Source organism: Apium graveolens, chromosome 6, assembly GCF_009905375.1.
Source record: "Apium graveolens cultivar Ventura chromosome 6, ASM990537v1, whole genome shotgun sequence".
Taxonomy (NCBI): Eukaryota; Viridiplantae; Streptophyta; class Magnoliopsida; order Apiales; family Apiaceae; genus Apium; species Apium graveolens.
Genome location: NC_133652.1, coordinates 298,525,362 through 298,538,596, shown reverse-complemented (window position 1 = coordinate 298,538,596; position 13,235 = coordinate 298,525,362). Strand labels below are relative to the sequence as shown.

The 13,235-nt window shown below is 34.9% G+C and overlaps 2 protein-coding genes across 2 annotated transcripts; both read left to right on the top strand.

Moving 5' to 3' along the window:
* The first annotated feature begins 785 nt into the window (after positions 1-785).
* On the top strand, positions 786-1,640 carry LOC141666281 (uncharacterized). The gene is made up of 2 exons (XM_074472272.1): positions 786-1,167; positions 1,348-1,640. The coding sequence occupies exons 1-2, from the start codon at positions 786-788 to the stop codon at positions 1,638-1,640; spliced, it is 675 nt and encodes a 224-aa protein (XP_074328373.1).
* Positions 1,641-2,906: 1,266 nt separating this feature from the next.
* LOC141666280 (uncharacterized) lies at positions 2,907-3,786 on the top strand. The gene is made up of 2 exons (XM_074472271.1): positions 2,907-3,504; positions 3,602-3,786. Exons 1-2 carry the CDS (start codon positions 2,907-2,909, stop codon positions 3,784-3,786), a joined length of 783 nt encoding a protein of 260 aa, XP_074328372.1.
* Positions 3,787-13,235: the final 9,449 nt, after the last annotated feature.

The window sequence follows — 13,235 nt, the reverse complement described above, 5'->3', positions numbered from 1 at the left end:
GGAGATAACGGAGCAGGAAGGGTGGTTAATAATCCAATTTTTTTTACTGAAAATTTGAATGAAGAGCAGGAAAATCAAATAGAAAATAATGCGGATAATGAGCTGTGTATTTTGGACCTGAAAAGACGTCGCACTAGCGAGCCCTATAGAAGGGACCAACAAGACACTACGGGTCTGAAAGATGAGGAAATGTTGGACTCCCAAAAGAGAATGGACCAGAACCAAAAAAACTTGTCAGAGGCGGGATCTGCGAGGCAGACCCGCCTATCATTATGAGTACATTAAGTTGAAATGCCAAGGCCTTGAGCTTCCTTAGAAAGTTCGGTTCCTAACTAACATAATAAGTCAATAAAAGCCCACCTTCATTTTTCTTTGTGAAACGATCAGTCGAAAAGAAAAAATGGAGTGGATTCGAAATAAACTTGGTTTTGAAGCTATGGTTGTCGTAGAGCCGCAGGGCAGAAGCAGAGGTTTAGCATTATTATGGAGAGAGCAGCCACAAGCAAAGCTGCTCAGCTTATCTGAGAACCATATTGATGTGGAAGTGTCAGTGTAAGGGCTAGGAGAGTGGAGACTGACGAGGCTTTTTGGTGAGCCAGATAGGACGCAACGTCGGAAGATATGGGATCTCTTAAGGAATCTGTCAAGAGATTCTAATCTACCGTGGTGTACCATTGGTGATATGAATAATGTGGTTAATCAACAAGACAAAAGGGGGAGAGCCGTATCAATTGTGGTTGATTGAGGGTTTTAACAAGGTATTAACTGAGACCGAGTTAATCGATATGGAGCTTATTGGACACCAGTTCACTTGGGAGAGAGGGAGAGGTAAACCAGAATGGATGGAAGTTCACCTTGACAGAGCTCTTATGACTCAAAACTGGTTAAATATGTTCCCTATAGCGAAACTATATAATTTGAAAGGCTCTATTTCGGACCACATCCCTATATTTCTAATACCACAAAAAGATGAATTGAGCAGAGGTCAGAGGCGTTTTCATTTTGAGAATGCCTGGCTCCTAGAGCCTATGTGCAAAGTTCTAGTAGATGACTGCTGGAAAGAAAGGGATGATGTTGATATTCAAACTAAAGTGATGTCCTGCAGTGAAAAGCTGGTGGTGTGGGGAAAAGAAGTAACTGGGAATTTCAGAGGCAGTCCTAAAGAGTGTAAATCATTGCTAAAATCATTGCGAAATAGAAATGATCCTTAATCAGTAGCAGAGTTTGAAGCGTCCAGGAAAAATTTGCATTTAATTCTTGATCAGAGAGAAATATTCTGGAGGCAACGGTCTAAACAATTATGGTTGAAATCTGGCGACAAAAATAGTAAATATTTCCATGCTGCAGCTAGTACGAGAAGAAGAACAAACCGCATCCATAAGTTAAAGGATTATGATGGTGAATGGAAGGAGTGGAACGGGGGTTTGGAGGAGATGATAACTGCTTTTTATAATGACCTTTTTAGCGTTTCACAGGTCGAGTGCCAAGAGGTTATTGATTGTATGTCCACTTCGATTAGTCATGCTCAAAATGAGTTTCTCCTCGAAGAGATTACATATGAAGATGTGAAGGATGCCCTATTTCAAATGCACCCGGACAAAGCCCCAGGGCCTGACGGGATGACTCCAGCTTTCTACTAAAGACATTGGTCTATATTGGGGAATGACATAGTGACAATAGTGCAGCAATTTTTCAGGGATGGTATAATGCCTCAGACGTTGAATGTCATGAATGTAGTGCTTATCCCTATAAAGAAAAGTCCAGTGGAAATTGGCGATCTTAGGCCTATATCGCCTTGTAATGTCCTAGCAAAAATCATCACTAAGGTCCTGGCTAATCGTGTGGAGGGGTTCCTTACAGAGATAATTTCTAAAAATCAAAACGCCTTTATACCGGGCAGATTGATCTCGGATAACATTTTGATAAGCTATGAAGTGATGCACTATTTAAAAAGGAAGAGGAGAGGGGTGGAAAGTTGTATGGCTGTTAAATTAGATATGAGCAAAGCATACGATAAGATTGAGTGGGACTATCTGAAAGCTGTTCTGCTTAAATTGGGTTTTCACATTTGGTGGGTGCACTTAATTATGCAGTGTGTGAGCTCAGTAACTTATAACATTGTGCATGGGATGAAATAAATGGGTCCTATTATCCCGAGTAGAGGTATTAGGCAGGGTGACCCGCTGTCTCCTTACCTATTTATTCTCAGCGCAGAAGGTCTATCAGCTATGAACCGACGATATGAACAGAGGAAGCAAATTCATGGTATCAAAATCTGTAGACAAGCTCCGGTAATTTCTCACATGTTATTTGCAGATGATTCTTATATATACTGCAAGGCTAATATGAATGATGCAATAAATCTGTTGAAATTGCTGCACACCTTCAAAATGGCCTCAGGACAGAAGGTAATCCATTTTAAATCATCGGTATTTTTTAGCTTGAATATTTGGGAATCTCTTAAACAGGAGCTCTGCGTGGTTCTTCAGATGACAGAAGCAGGAGATCGATGCAAGTATCTTAGTTTGCCAAACATCCTAGGCAGAAATAAATCGGTGGTGTTGGGTTATTTGAAGGAGAAAGTTCAAAGTTGTGTTAGGAGTTAGAATGGAAAGAATGTTTCAAAGGCAGGGAATGAGATTTTAATAAAAACAGTTGCTCAGTCGCTCCCCAGTTTTGCAATGAGTGTTTTCCTGCTGCCTCTTGATATTTCAAGAAATATTGAAAGAGCTTTGGCAAAATATTGGTGGAATTCTAAACCAGGGTAGAACTCAGGAATTTATTGGATGAGCTGGTCTCGGTTACGCAATCATAAAGCAGCATGGGGTATGGGTTTTAGAGATCTGCGGGATTTTAACTTGGCGATGCTCGGCAAATAAGGTTGGAGGTTTTCCAACCCGGATAACATGGTTAGTAAATTGTTCAAGGCGCGTTATTATCCTAAAGGCAATTTTTTGGCTGCGGCTACTGGTAACAACCCTAGCTATGTGTGGAGGAGCATCTGCGAAGCAAAACCGCTGTTAATATCTGGAGTTAGATGTTTGGTAGGGTCAGGTGAAAGTATTAGCATCAAGAACCAACCATGGCTGTATGACGCAGCTAACCCGTATATTACATCGGACTCCCCAACGTTTGAGAATAATACGGTGGCTTCTTTCATTTGTAATAGTCATGAATGGGATGAGGAAATTATTAAAGACCTGTTTAATGAAAGAGATCAACGCTGCATTTTACGCATAGCTCTTGTTAATCATAGAGAAGTCGATAGTGTTTACTGGAGCAAGGAAAATTCGGGAGTTTATTTTGTAAAAAGTGCTTATAAAATGCTGCAGGATCAGAAAGGTAGGTGGAGGACGGAGGATGCTAGCAGTCTTTGGTGTAAACTGTGGAAGATCAAGGCACCGCCAAAAGCTTTGAATCTAGTTTGGAGGGCTTTGGAAGGGTGCCTTCCAATTATGACTATGTTGGTGCATAAACATGTACCAGTGCTCAGTACTTGTCCAGGTATGCAATGGAGAGGATGAGATAATTATGCAAGCTCTGGTATTGTGTCCATTTGCAACGCAATGTTGGCAAAGAACAATCCTGGTTGTGAATCCAGCTCAAAGCAGCGAGTTTGCGGGGTGGCTGGAGAAAGTTTTAGAGAATAGCAGCCCTAATAATCGTGCGATGGTAGTGATGCTTTGCTGGGTTATCTGGAGAGCGAGAAATGATAAGCCCTTGAATTATAAGCAAAGTTCAATGAATAACGTATTAGTGTTGGCAAAACAGTACCTTGTTAAATGAAAGGAAGCCCAAGATCATTCAGTGGAGGCTCTAGTCTAGGTGAAAGTCGAAGGGGACGGAGCTGTTGCTTGGGTTAAGCCACAGTCAGATAATATCAAGGTAACAATCGACGCTGCTTTATTCGAGGAACACTCAGCTTTTGGTTTTGGTATAGTCGCAAGGGATTCAAAGGGAGACCTGGTGCAAGCAAAGTCAGTGCTCAGGCATGGTAGAGTTTCTCCGGAAATGGCAGAAGTTATATGTAATATCCCATATTTTCAAATATTATTATTATTATTTGGAATTATTATGTAATTTTTATGTGAATTTTTGTGAATTATATGATAAGTGGAATTGATGTTTGGGTGTTTATATGTGATATTATTTGAGTATTTGAATTTTATATGTCCAGAATAAAATATAGATAATTATGGTATTTTTCTGGTAATTTTTGGACCGGTGTATGATTATATAATGCTTTATGGATTTATTAATTATTTTACCAGTAATTATAAAATAAACTATGTGTATGGGTTCTGTCAGTTGGATATTATTTTTGTTAATATTTTTATTAATTAGGTGAGATTATTGGTGTTTGAGTATCATTTGTGTAATTAGTTGTGTTATTTTGTTTTTATAATTAAAAGTGATTTTATTAAAGAATTACTTTCATAAATATTTGGATTATCTCTAAAATCATTTTATTACTTCATAATCTTATTTATTATTTTTAGGAGTTTATAAAATTTAGAAATCAATATTTTATTATTTATTTTGCCCTGTATGATTTTCTGATTGTATTTATTTGTAAAATCCGTATTTAATTCTAGAATTCTTCAAAAAATTACGAAACTCATATTTTATTAAGATTGGAATGTTACGAGAATTCTAAAATTGGTTCGGAAATTTTTGGGATTTATTTGACTCGCGCGTGGTTTCGTTTAATTATAAAACGCGGGTCCGATGTGTGCTGTAAAAAGGATTTAAAAATCTTTAAAAATTTTGTTTAGTTAATTATTAATTATTGTGCTAATTTTAAAATTATTTCGGTAAAATGTTAAAATTATTTTACCCGTAATTTGCCGTTTAAATATACGTGTTTCGTGTTTTTGCGGGTATTTCAGAAAAGGGTTGAGGGGGCTAAATAATATTAATACATTATATAAACAAAAACTCTCCCCCAAACAGTTTTCTTATGAGCCCTAATTCAATCTCTCCTTCTCTCTCATTGGATTCTTTCTTCCCTTTCTTCTGATTTTCTTGCAATCGATCAATCAATTATTCTCTTCTCCTCTCTGTTCAAGCCGTCTGTGCTATTTATTTTCCGGTAAGTCCGGCGTCACTTTCTTTTTCCGACGAAATCGCCGCCCCTGTCCTTCTTTCTTCCTATTGATTGTCACATATATATGAATATATATGTATATGTGTATATCAGTTTTATCTCTTTTTGATTCCTTGCCATCGCTGCCGCCTCCTCGGATTTTTCCGACGAGGAGTGGCGGCGATACGGTGATGGTACATGCTTGTATGTGTTGTGCCTGTGATTATATGTTCCTCCCTGTCCCTGTGATTGCTGCTCCGATCTGTTGCTCCCGGTTTTGCCCCTGTTTCCCGATTCTGCTGTGTTGGTGGACGCGTTGTTGTTACGCGCGTGTGTCATATGCGAATGGAAATTGTTTTAATTATTTCATTTATTTTTCTGCAGGAATATTTTGAGTAATATACGTGAAATAAAATAATTTTGGTGCGAGAATTATATTTTTAATCGATAGAATTTACGTAGGATGCCCGGAATTTACGGGAACCCGTAAATTTTATCGCCGTCGACAATGAGTTTTAAAACGAGTCGACGGTGGACTGTGATGATTAATTCTGAGTCCTATGATTTAAAAATATAAAATATGATTTAAATTATAAAATACGATTTAAAACACAAAATACGAATAAAAAATGTAAAATACGGTTTAAAACATAAAAATACAGATGATAGCGATTAATGATTGTATTTAATTAGTATTGGTGAAATTGCAAAGTGAAGTTGTTGACTGAAGTTAGTAATTGGATTGTTGGATTGTGAATGATTGTGTTGTTGTGTTTTGACATCGGGATGTTCGACGGGTAGGCCGATAAACAAAAGAGACGCTGCCCGATTTTCGGGAAATTAATTCCAAAAATACGGGAACGTAACCTACGATTATCGGAGACGTCGAACGAGGAATATATAAATTTTACGAAACCAAATTACGTGTTGAGACAAGATATTTTTATAAGTAAACCGTTTGACCGTTTAATATGAAACGAACGCCTTTAGACTCAGAAAAATATTTCGATTTTAATAAAAGTACTTTTGAGACCTAATTTCTTTTGTATTGAAGGACCGTTTGATTTTTATATTATTCTAAGTCAATTTTGATCGAAAAAAAAATCATATTTTAAACCCATTTCAGTTTTAAACGTACCGAGTCGAACCTTTTGATGAACCGAGTCTTATGTAATATGAATTATGTGATATATGAGTTATGTGCTTATATGCTATGTGAATTATGTGCATATGTATATCAAGAGTCCTGTATTTGTCTGTTATATTTATGTGTGGGCTATCGTATGGGTAGACGATAGGTTTTTAATGCGCAGTTCGTCGAGTGATTATCGATTAGACGATTAAAGTTCTATATTTTAATTATAGATGCGGATCATTCGAGTTGATCAAGACAAGATGTTGGATAAAGAGTGAGATGAAATGGAATTGGATAACTGGCTTCTAGCAATCGCAGGATCAGCATATCAGTCAAATGTTGAAAAGAAGGACGGTGATGTTTTAAGACAGAATGTCAGGATAGATGCGTCTTTGCGAGTGTGACTAACTGCTAAAACCCAAAGGCAAGTATCCCTATCATCACTTATTGTTCAAGTGATATTTATCTTGAATCCTATTATGCAAGCATTGTTTTTCTTATTCTCAGTTCAAAATAGATAAATGTTTTACATATCGCTGAATTAAATAATGCTATTTATGCAAATACTCATCTACTATTATGTTTAGAATAGTCAAGTGATTTTACTTATCCAATTGTCGGATTTTTTTTAATGCTTTGGATTTTGAGAAAAATGATTTGGTTACGAATATTCCTACCCAAGAATTGGGGGAATAAAATTATTTCGAGTGTCGAGTATCATGACCCCATTTCAATAAAAAGTTTTAAGATTGGATCATAATTGCGTAAGTGACCGGGACGGGCGGTCCAGCGGAGGGCTATTTCTAAGTGCCATATAAAATATTATGACACCATTTTGCCACAGGCGAGTATTGCCTTTTATTTGAGTACTCGTGTTTTTGGGGTCACGTTTCTACGAATCATGACCTTGTGCTATCACATGGGCTGATCAGCATGTGATAGTACGTCCGTCGGAGAATGATCCTAATCTAAATTATCATTTTATTTTTGATATTCATAGAATAAATGATTTATCAACTGATTTTGTTTTGGATTAAAAGTACTGATTCTGTTTTGGATTAAAAGTGAATTGTGGCTTTGATTCAATTTCTGATTTTTTGGATACTTAGGTTGTTGTTAAATATCAAAGGTGGTATTAGTATAGATGATTGATGTTGACTTCAGTATGGGATGTGGTTAGCATCAAAGTTCGTATTGATATCTAATTTGATATAACAACAAAATAAGTATAAATTTCAAGAGTTCGGTTTTGAGTAAAGTTTATGATTCATTCCATAATCATTGCTTCTTGTTGTTATCGTTTACGATATTTCCGTAAACACTGTTTTACGAGCTTACGAGCTTTGCTCTCGTCAAGATTCAAAGTATTACTGAAGCCTTTCGCTTGAAAATATCAAAAAGAGTTTTATGATTCAGCAATTATGATTTTAAATGTTCTGCTCTAATGTAGATGTCGGTTTTATATCAAACGACCCTATATTTACTATAATGATCTTGCTGAGCATTTCTTCCGCTCATACTTGCCTGTTTTAAATTTAACCTCCAGTGAGGATTAGCTTGCTGTTTAGCCGCGTAATTCGAGGAAGCAAGAAGAAGCTCTTGGAAGGTGGTTGGTCCAGGGTTTGCGAATTATTGTAAGTTCTTTTGTGTAAAGTTGTTTATATTATATCATATTATAGTTGTATATTTTATTTGGGCCTAGTATACTTCTTTTCGAAGTTTTACTAGTGGGTTTAGTTTTGAGTTGGAATTTAGTGAAAAGAGTTTTAAAAGAAAGTGAAAATTTATTGGTGGAATTTGGATATCTTGTTTCTAGAACTGTAACCTTAAAAGATCTTGGATTAGTTTGGGGTCATTTATGATAATTATCTTCCGCTGGCATTTATTTATTGATTTAACAGGTTAATTTGGATTGAAGTTTTATAGTGACGACCAAATCCTCTGATCCCCGGATTTGGGGGCGTTACATTATAGCCATAAAGGAAGCTCTAAGCTGGGCAAAAGATCAAGGGTGGAGCCGAGTGGAGTTTGAGTCAGACTGTTTGGTGGTGGTTCAAGCTATCAAAAGTAAGGTTTCCATGGTCTCGCCGTTTGGCTTAATAATAGAAGAATGCAGGCAGGGTTGGTCTAGTTTTAACAAGTGTGTCTTGTTTTTTATTCTTCGATCTGCTAATATGGCTGCTCACTTTCTAGCTAATGAGGCATATTCATTTTCAGGTCGAGAAATTGATGGGAGAAATGTTCCCGTCAATCTGAAAACTATTTTGTTGGCTGATTTATCTTAATATAAGCTTCCCTTTTCATCAAAAAAAAGGAAGCAAGCGATAGTTAAATAAAACAGAGTACGAACTCAAGTAATAACTAATGTAAATTTAACAATTTTCTTAAAAAAAATAAATTATTCCAAAAATGGTACGAAACTAATTTCGCTCATTATAAATTTCTAGGATAATAGTATGTGCCTCGCACTTGCTATTTTTTAGCAATAAATCTAATATAGTCCCTAATAATTTAATTAAAATGCACACTGATAATTCAAGCTAGAAATATAAGAAAACATTGAAACCACTAAATAAACATCCCACCATAATAACTACTAAAACAGACTAATTGACAGTTCATATAAGAGCAGGGATAATTTTTTGCTGAACAAAACCCAAAATAATTCATCATGAAATCAAGCACTACACTACCGCAACAACCTGGCAACTTCTACATATAAATGGTCTTCATTAACTCTTAATAATCGTTCATCTACACAAGGCCCGTGACAAATTTTATTTTAACCTTCCTTGGGATGCTAAGTCATCTGCCCCGACATTGAGAAGCCTTGAGTGTAAGAATATTTTATAATATTAACAATATATATGCTTATAAATTAAAGACAATTGTAATAAATGTTTATTCTACATTTGGACTAATTTTATGGTTTAAAATAAAAGGTCCAATAATATCTTATTCGATATGGGCTTTGCAATATATAATACCCAAAAGAAGTCTGATTAGACTTAATGGAGTCTAATTGGGCTACTATATAAAGAACATAATAGAGTCTTGGTCCCCGAGGCTATTCATAACCTCTACTCCTTTATTCCCATCAGTTCGAGTGAGATACATATATAGGGTGAATCAAGTCCGTGGAAGATCGAGTCGCACAATCCATATTCATATCTACCGTCATGGAATCAGGTACGCTTCCGTATTACCGCTTTTATGTAACCTTGATAATATCGAATAAGATGATCCTGATTATGTATGATTAAGGATATGGTAAGAAGTATGATTAACATTCTTCTTTATTTGAATCACTCTAAGGAGATGCACTTAAGACTGCAGCCTATATACTTAGTAGCTATACAACTGTTAGTTGCTATTTTGTTGGGTATCATGAGAAAATAAATCTTTTGTAAGAGTCATTTTTTGAAACGGGAAATGCTAAATTTGTTGAGGATGTTGAGTTTGATTGGGAAGATAAGGTTAGGGATGTTGTCTTTGAGGAAGAATCAGTTTCTTTATCTCATATGGTTTACGAAAACAATATGGATATATCTATATAATTTCCTATACAAAATCAGGATGATGTTCAAGAAGAGCAAACTCAACAATTACAAGAGGAAGTGCAACTTAGGAGATCCACTAGAGACATGAGAAGTGCAATTCCGGATAATTATATTATATTTCTTCAAAAGCATGAGTTTGACATTGGGGTAGTGGAAGATGACCAAGTCTACTTACAACAAGCCAAATGAAGTACTAATAGTCAAAAGTAGATTGAGGTCCATGAATGATGAGATGAAATCCATAAAGGACAATGACGTTTGGATCTTGTCATGTTGCCCAAGGGGCGAACCCGATTGGTTATAAATGGATATTTGTAACCAAAATGGATTCCAAGGGTAATATTGAAAGATATAATGCGTGTCTAGTCGTAAGTGGGTTTTACTCTAAAAGAAGGCAATGACTATTGAGAGAAGGAGCCGCAATGATTCTCGTACGTGAAATCACAAATTTCATCAAATCATTGTCTCATACGGCTTTGTGTCCAATGTTTTTTTTGAAATAATACAAATATTACAAGTTCAGTGGGAGTAAATTTATATTTTTGGTGCTTTATGCCGAAGATATACTATTGGCTTGTAACAATATAATATTATTGCATAAAATTAATATATTTCTCACAAATTATTTTAAGATGAAGGGTCTTGGTTAAGCCTCTTTTGTATTTAGAATTAAGATACATCGAGACCGCTCTTGGGGTGTCCTTGGGTTATCACAAAAGAGCTATATTGAGAAGGTGCTTGCTAAATTCGGCATGAAAAATTGTGCACAAATCAATACTCCTGTTACTAAGGGTGACAAGTTTAGTCTCAAACAGAGCCCTAAAAATTATCTTGAAGTATATGCAGAACATTCCATATATTTCAGCTATTAGGAGTCTTATGTATGTTCAAGTTAGTACCTTGTTGGATTTGACGTTCATTATGGGTATGTTAAGCAGATATTCGAGTAAACCCGGAATGAATCATTAGATTGCAACTAAATGGGTTATGAGGTACTTGCAGGAACAAAAATTATTACTTTCTCGTTTATTGAAAATCGGAAAATGTGAAGATCATAAGGTATTTCGATTTTTTATTATGTTGATTGCGTAGATACATCAAATCTACTTATGGTTATGTCTCTTAATATCTAAACATGTAGACATTAAATATCCTGTTATTATGTAGAGATTGAAAAATAAGGTAGTGTTTATTGAGTGTATAAGAATATATGTTATGCTAGCAGACCCACTAACTAAATCTTTAACACCTAAGGTCTTTCATGGGCATACTGCTCATGTTGATGTTGTCTCTTTGGATAATTTCAATTTTTGTGGGAGTTTTATTTTATTCTTATATTCGGTACTAAATTATATATTGATACTATTGTGATGTATTAAGTGTTTAGAGTTTCCGCAGACTTAAGTTAAGTTTTTTTTATCTCTCTATTACTTTAAATGAGTTATTTATTTTAATTGTGGTTTTGACATAAAATTGAAAGTATTAAAATTGATCTCACTAAAGTATTAAGGATCAATTGGAAATAGGAATGATTGAGATCACATTGCATATAATTTCCAGTTACACATCCATGCTTGATCTATGTCATTGATTATATTTTATGTGGTGATCAGTGAGGATCGAGTGACGATAATGTGATGAAGATCGCTTTGGTTTCATATTTATATATGAGATGGACAGATTGACTAAGGAAGATGTTTTTAACGAATAAAAAATTTTGTGCGCACCTAAGATTATTAAATGTAGTTATTATTTTGGAATAATTTGTAGCCCAAGTGGGAGATTGTTTGAATATTTTATAATATTTGCAATATATGGGCTTACAAATTAAAAAAAAAATATTTAATATTTATTTTATATTTGGATGAATTTAGTGGTCTAAAATAAAGGGTCTGATAACATCTTATTCAGTATGGGTTTTACAATGTGTAATAGCCAATAAGAGTGTGATTAGGTTTAATGGGGTATTGGGATAATATATAAAGAATATAATAGGGTCTTGATATTCGAAACTATTCATAACCTCTACTCCTCTATTCTCAACAGTTCGAGTGAGATACCGATAAATGGCGAATCAAGTCTGTGAAAAATCGAGTCCCACAATCCGTATTCACAATCTGTATTCATATCTAGCATCATGGAATCAGGTAAGTTTTCGTATTACCGCTTTTATGTAACCTTGATAATAGTGCATAAGATGATCCTGATTATGTATTTAGATCTAACATTAAGATCAGTTAAAATTTTATATGGAGACCTATAACTTTTATTTTAAAACTAAGACAGATAGAAGAATCATGATCCAATAATCTTGCTTTCAACTTTATCATAATATGAACTAGCAAGTAGTTGTCTGAACAAATGAAAAAGTTTGCATTTTTTCAACAACTCTTGCAAAGATGATCTACTGAGAACTTTGCAGCTTGCCATTCTGTGTCAAATAGATCCTTACTGTGAGCAAGACCAGAAAAAATGAAGACTAAATTATCACCTTTGTCTTTTAAATAACCACCTATGCTAGCTTTTTGCTCCCCATTAGGTAGAACTTGAAATGAACTGTCACTGAATCCAAAAAACATCATAAGTACAAAAGGTGAAATTGATTTTTTATAGGGAGTGCTAAAAGAATCATCCCCTCTGGATCAATCACCTATCCATCTAAGTTATCAACCTTACATGAACCTGATGTGTCGCACCATTTTAAAGATCGGATTTTAATTAAAAAGATGAGTTCATCTTCTTTGATCAAAAGCTTCTCAAAGACCTATTGATTTCTTTTTAACCATAAAAACCAAAGAGTAGCACATAATGTTACTTTCCAACATTCTCTAATGATGGTATTCTTAATAAAATTTGACCGAGACTAAAGTTTTTGAAACACACGTGAGGAAAAATTCTAGATAGTCTCCGCCAACAAAAAATAGAGGACCAAATCTTTTTTGAGTGACATCAGCTTCACAGTAGATGTTCTTGGGTTTCAAGCGAGGAGAAACAAAAAGGACAATCAAGATTTCTTATAGCACTTCCTAATCTTCTCAACAATAAAGATTTAGTAGGAAGTATCTTGTTTTCCATTTTCCACAAAAAAATAAGAATTTTTTATTGAGCTTCCAGATTAAATTTCATACTTTTTAAGGCTCCTTACTAGAATTTACCAACCTTGCTTGCCCATCAGAGCATGAAAGAGGTTTACCTGACTGCTTCCAGAATAAATTGTCTTCGCCATGTTTTAGAGTTATATCCAGAATTATCTGTTGGGTATAATTCTAAATAAAACTAACACTACGCACAATAATGGGACAATTATATATAATAAATTAACTAGAAAAATCAAATTCAACCAAGTAACAAAACAAACACGAAGACACAAACAATATATAATTAGAGACCGAATTGACAAGAAATTAGAGAAAATCACTTAGCTCTATGAAGTTTTATCAGAATTAGAGAATTA

What these genes read in the sequence shown, in the direction of transcription:
- LOC141666281 (XM_074472272.1), top strand. Translation starts at nt 786, where the DNA reads ATGGAGCTTATTGGACACCAGTTCACTTGGGAGAGAGGGAGAGGTAAA. An exon ending in CAGAGGCAGTCCTAAAGAGT is followed by an intron (nt 1,168 to 1,347) that starts GTAAATCATTGC and finishes TCCATGCTGCAG; the next exon opens with CTAGTACGAGAAGAAGAACA.
- LOC141666280 (XM_074472271.1), top strand. Translation starts at nt 2,907, where the DNA reads ATGGTTAGTAAATTGTTCAAGGCGCGTTATTATCCTAAAGGCAATTTT. An exon ending in AGTGCTCAGTACTTGTCCAG is followed by an intron (nt 3,505 to 3,601) that starts GTATGCAATGGA and finishes TTGTGAATCCAG; the next exon opens with CTCAAAGCAGCGAGTTTGCG.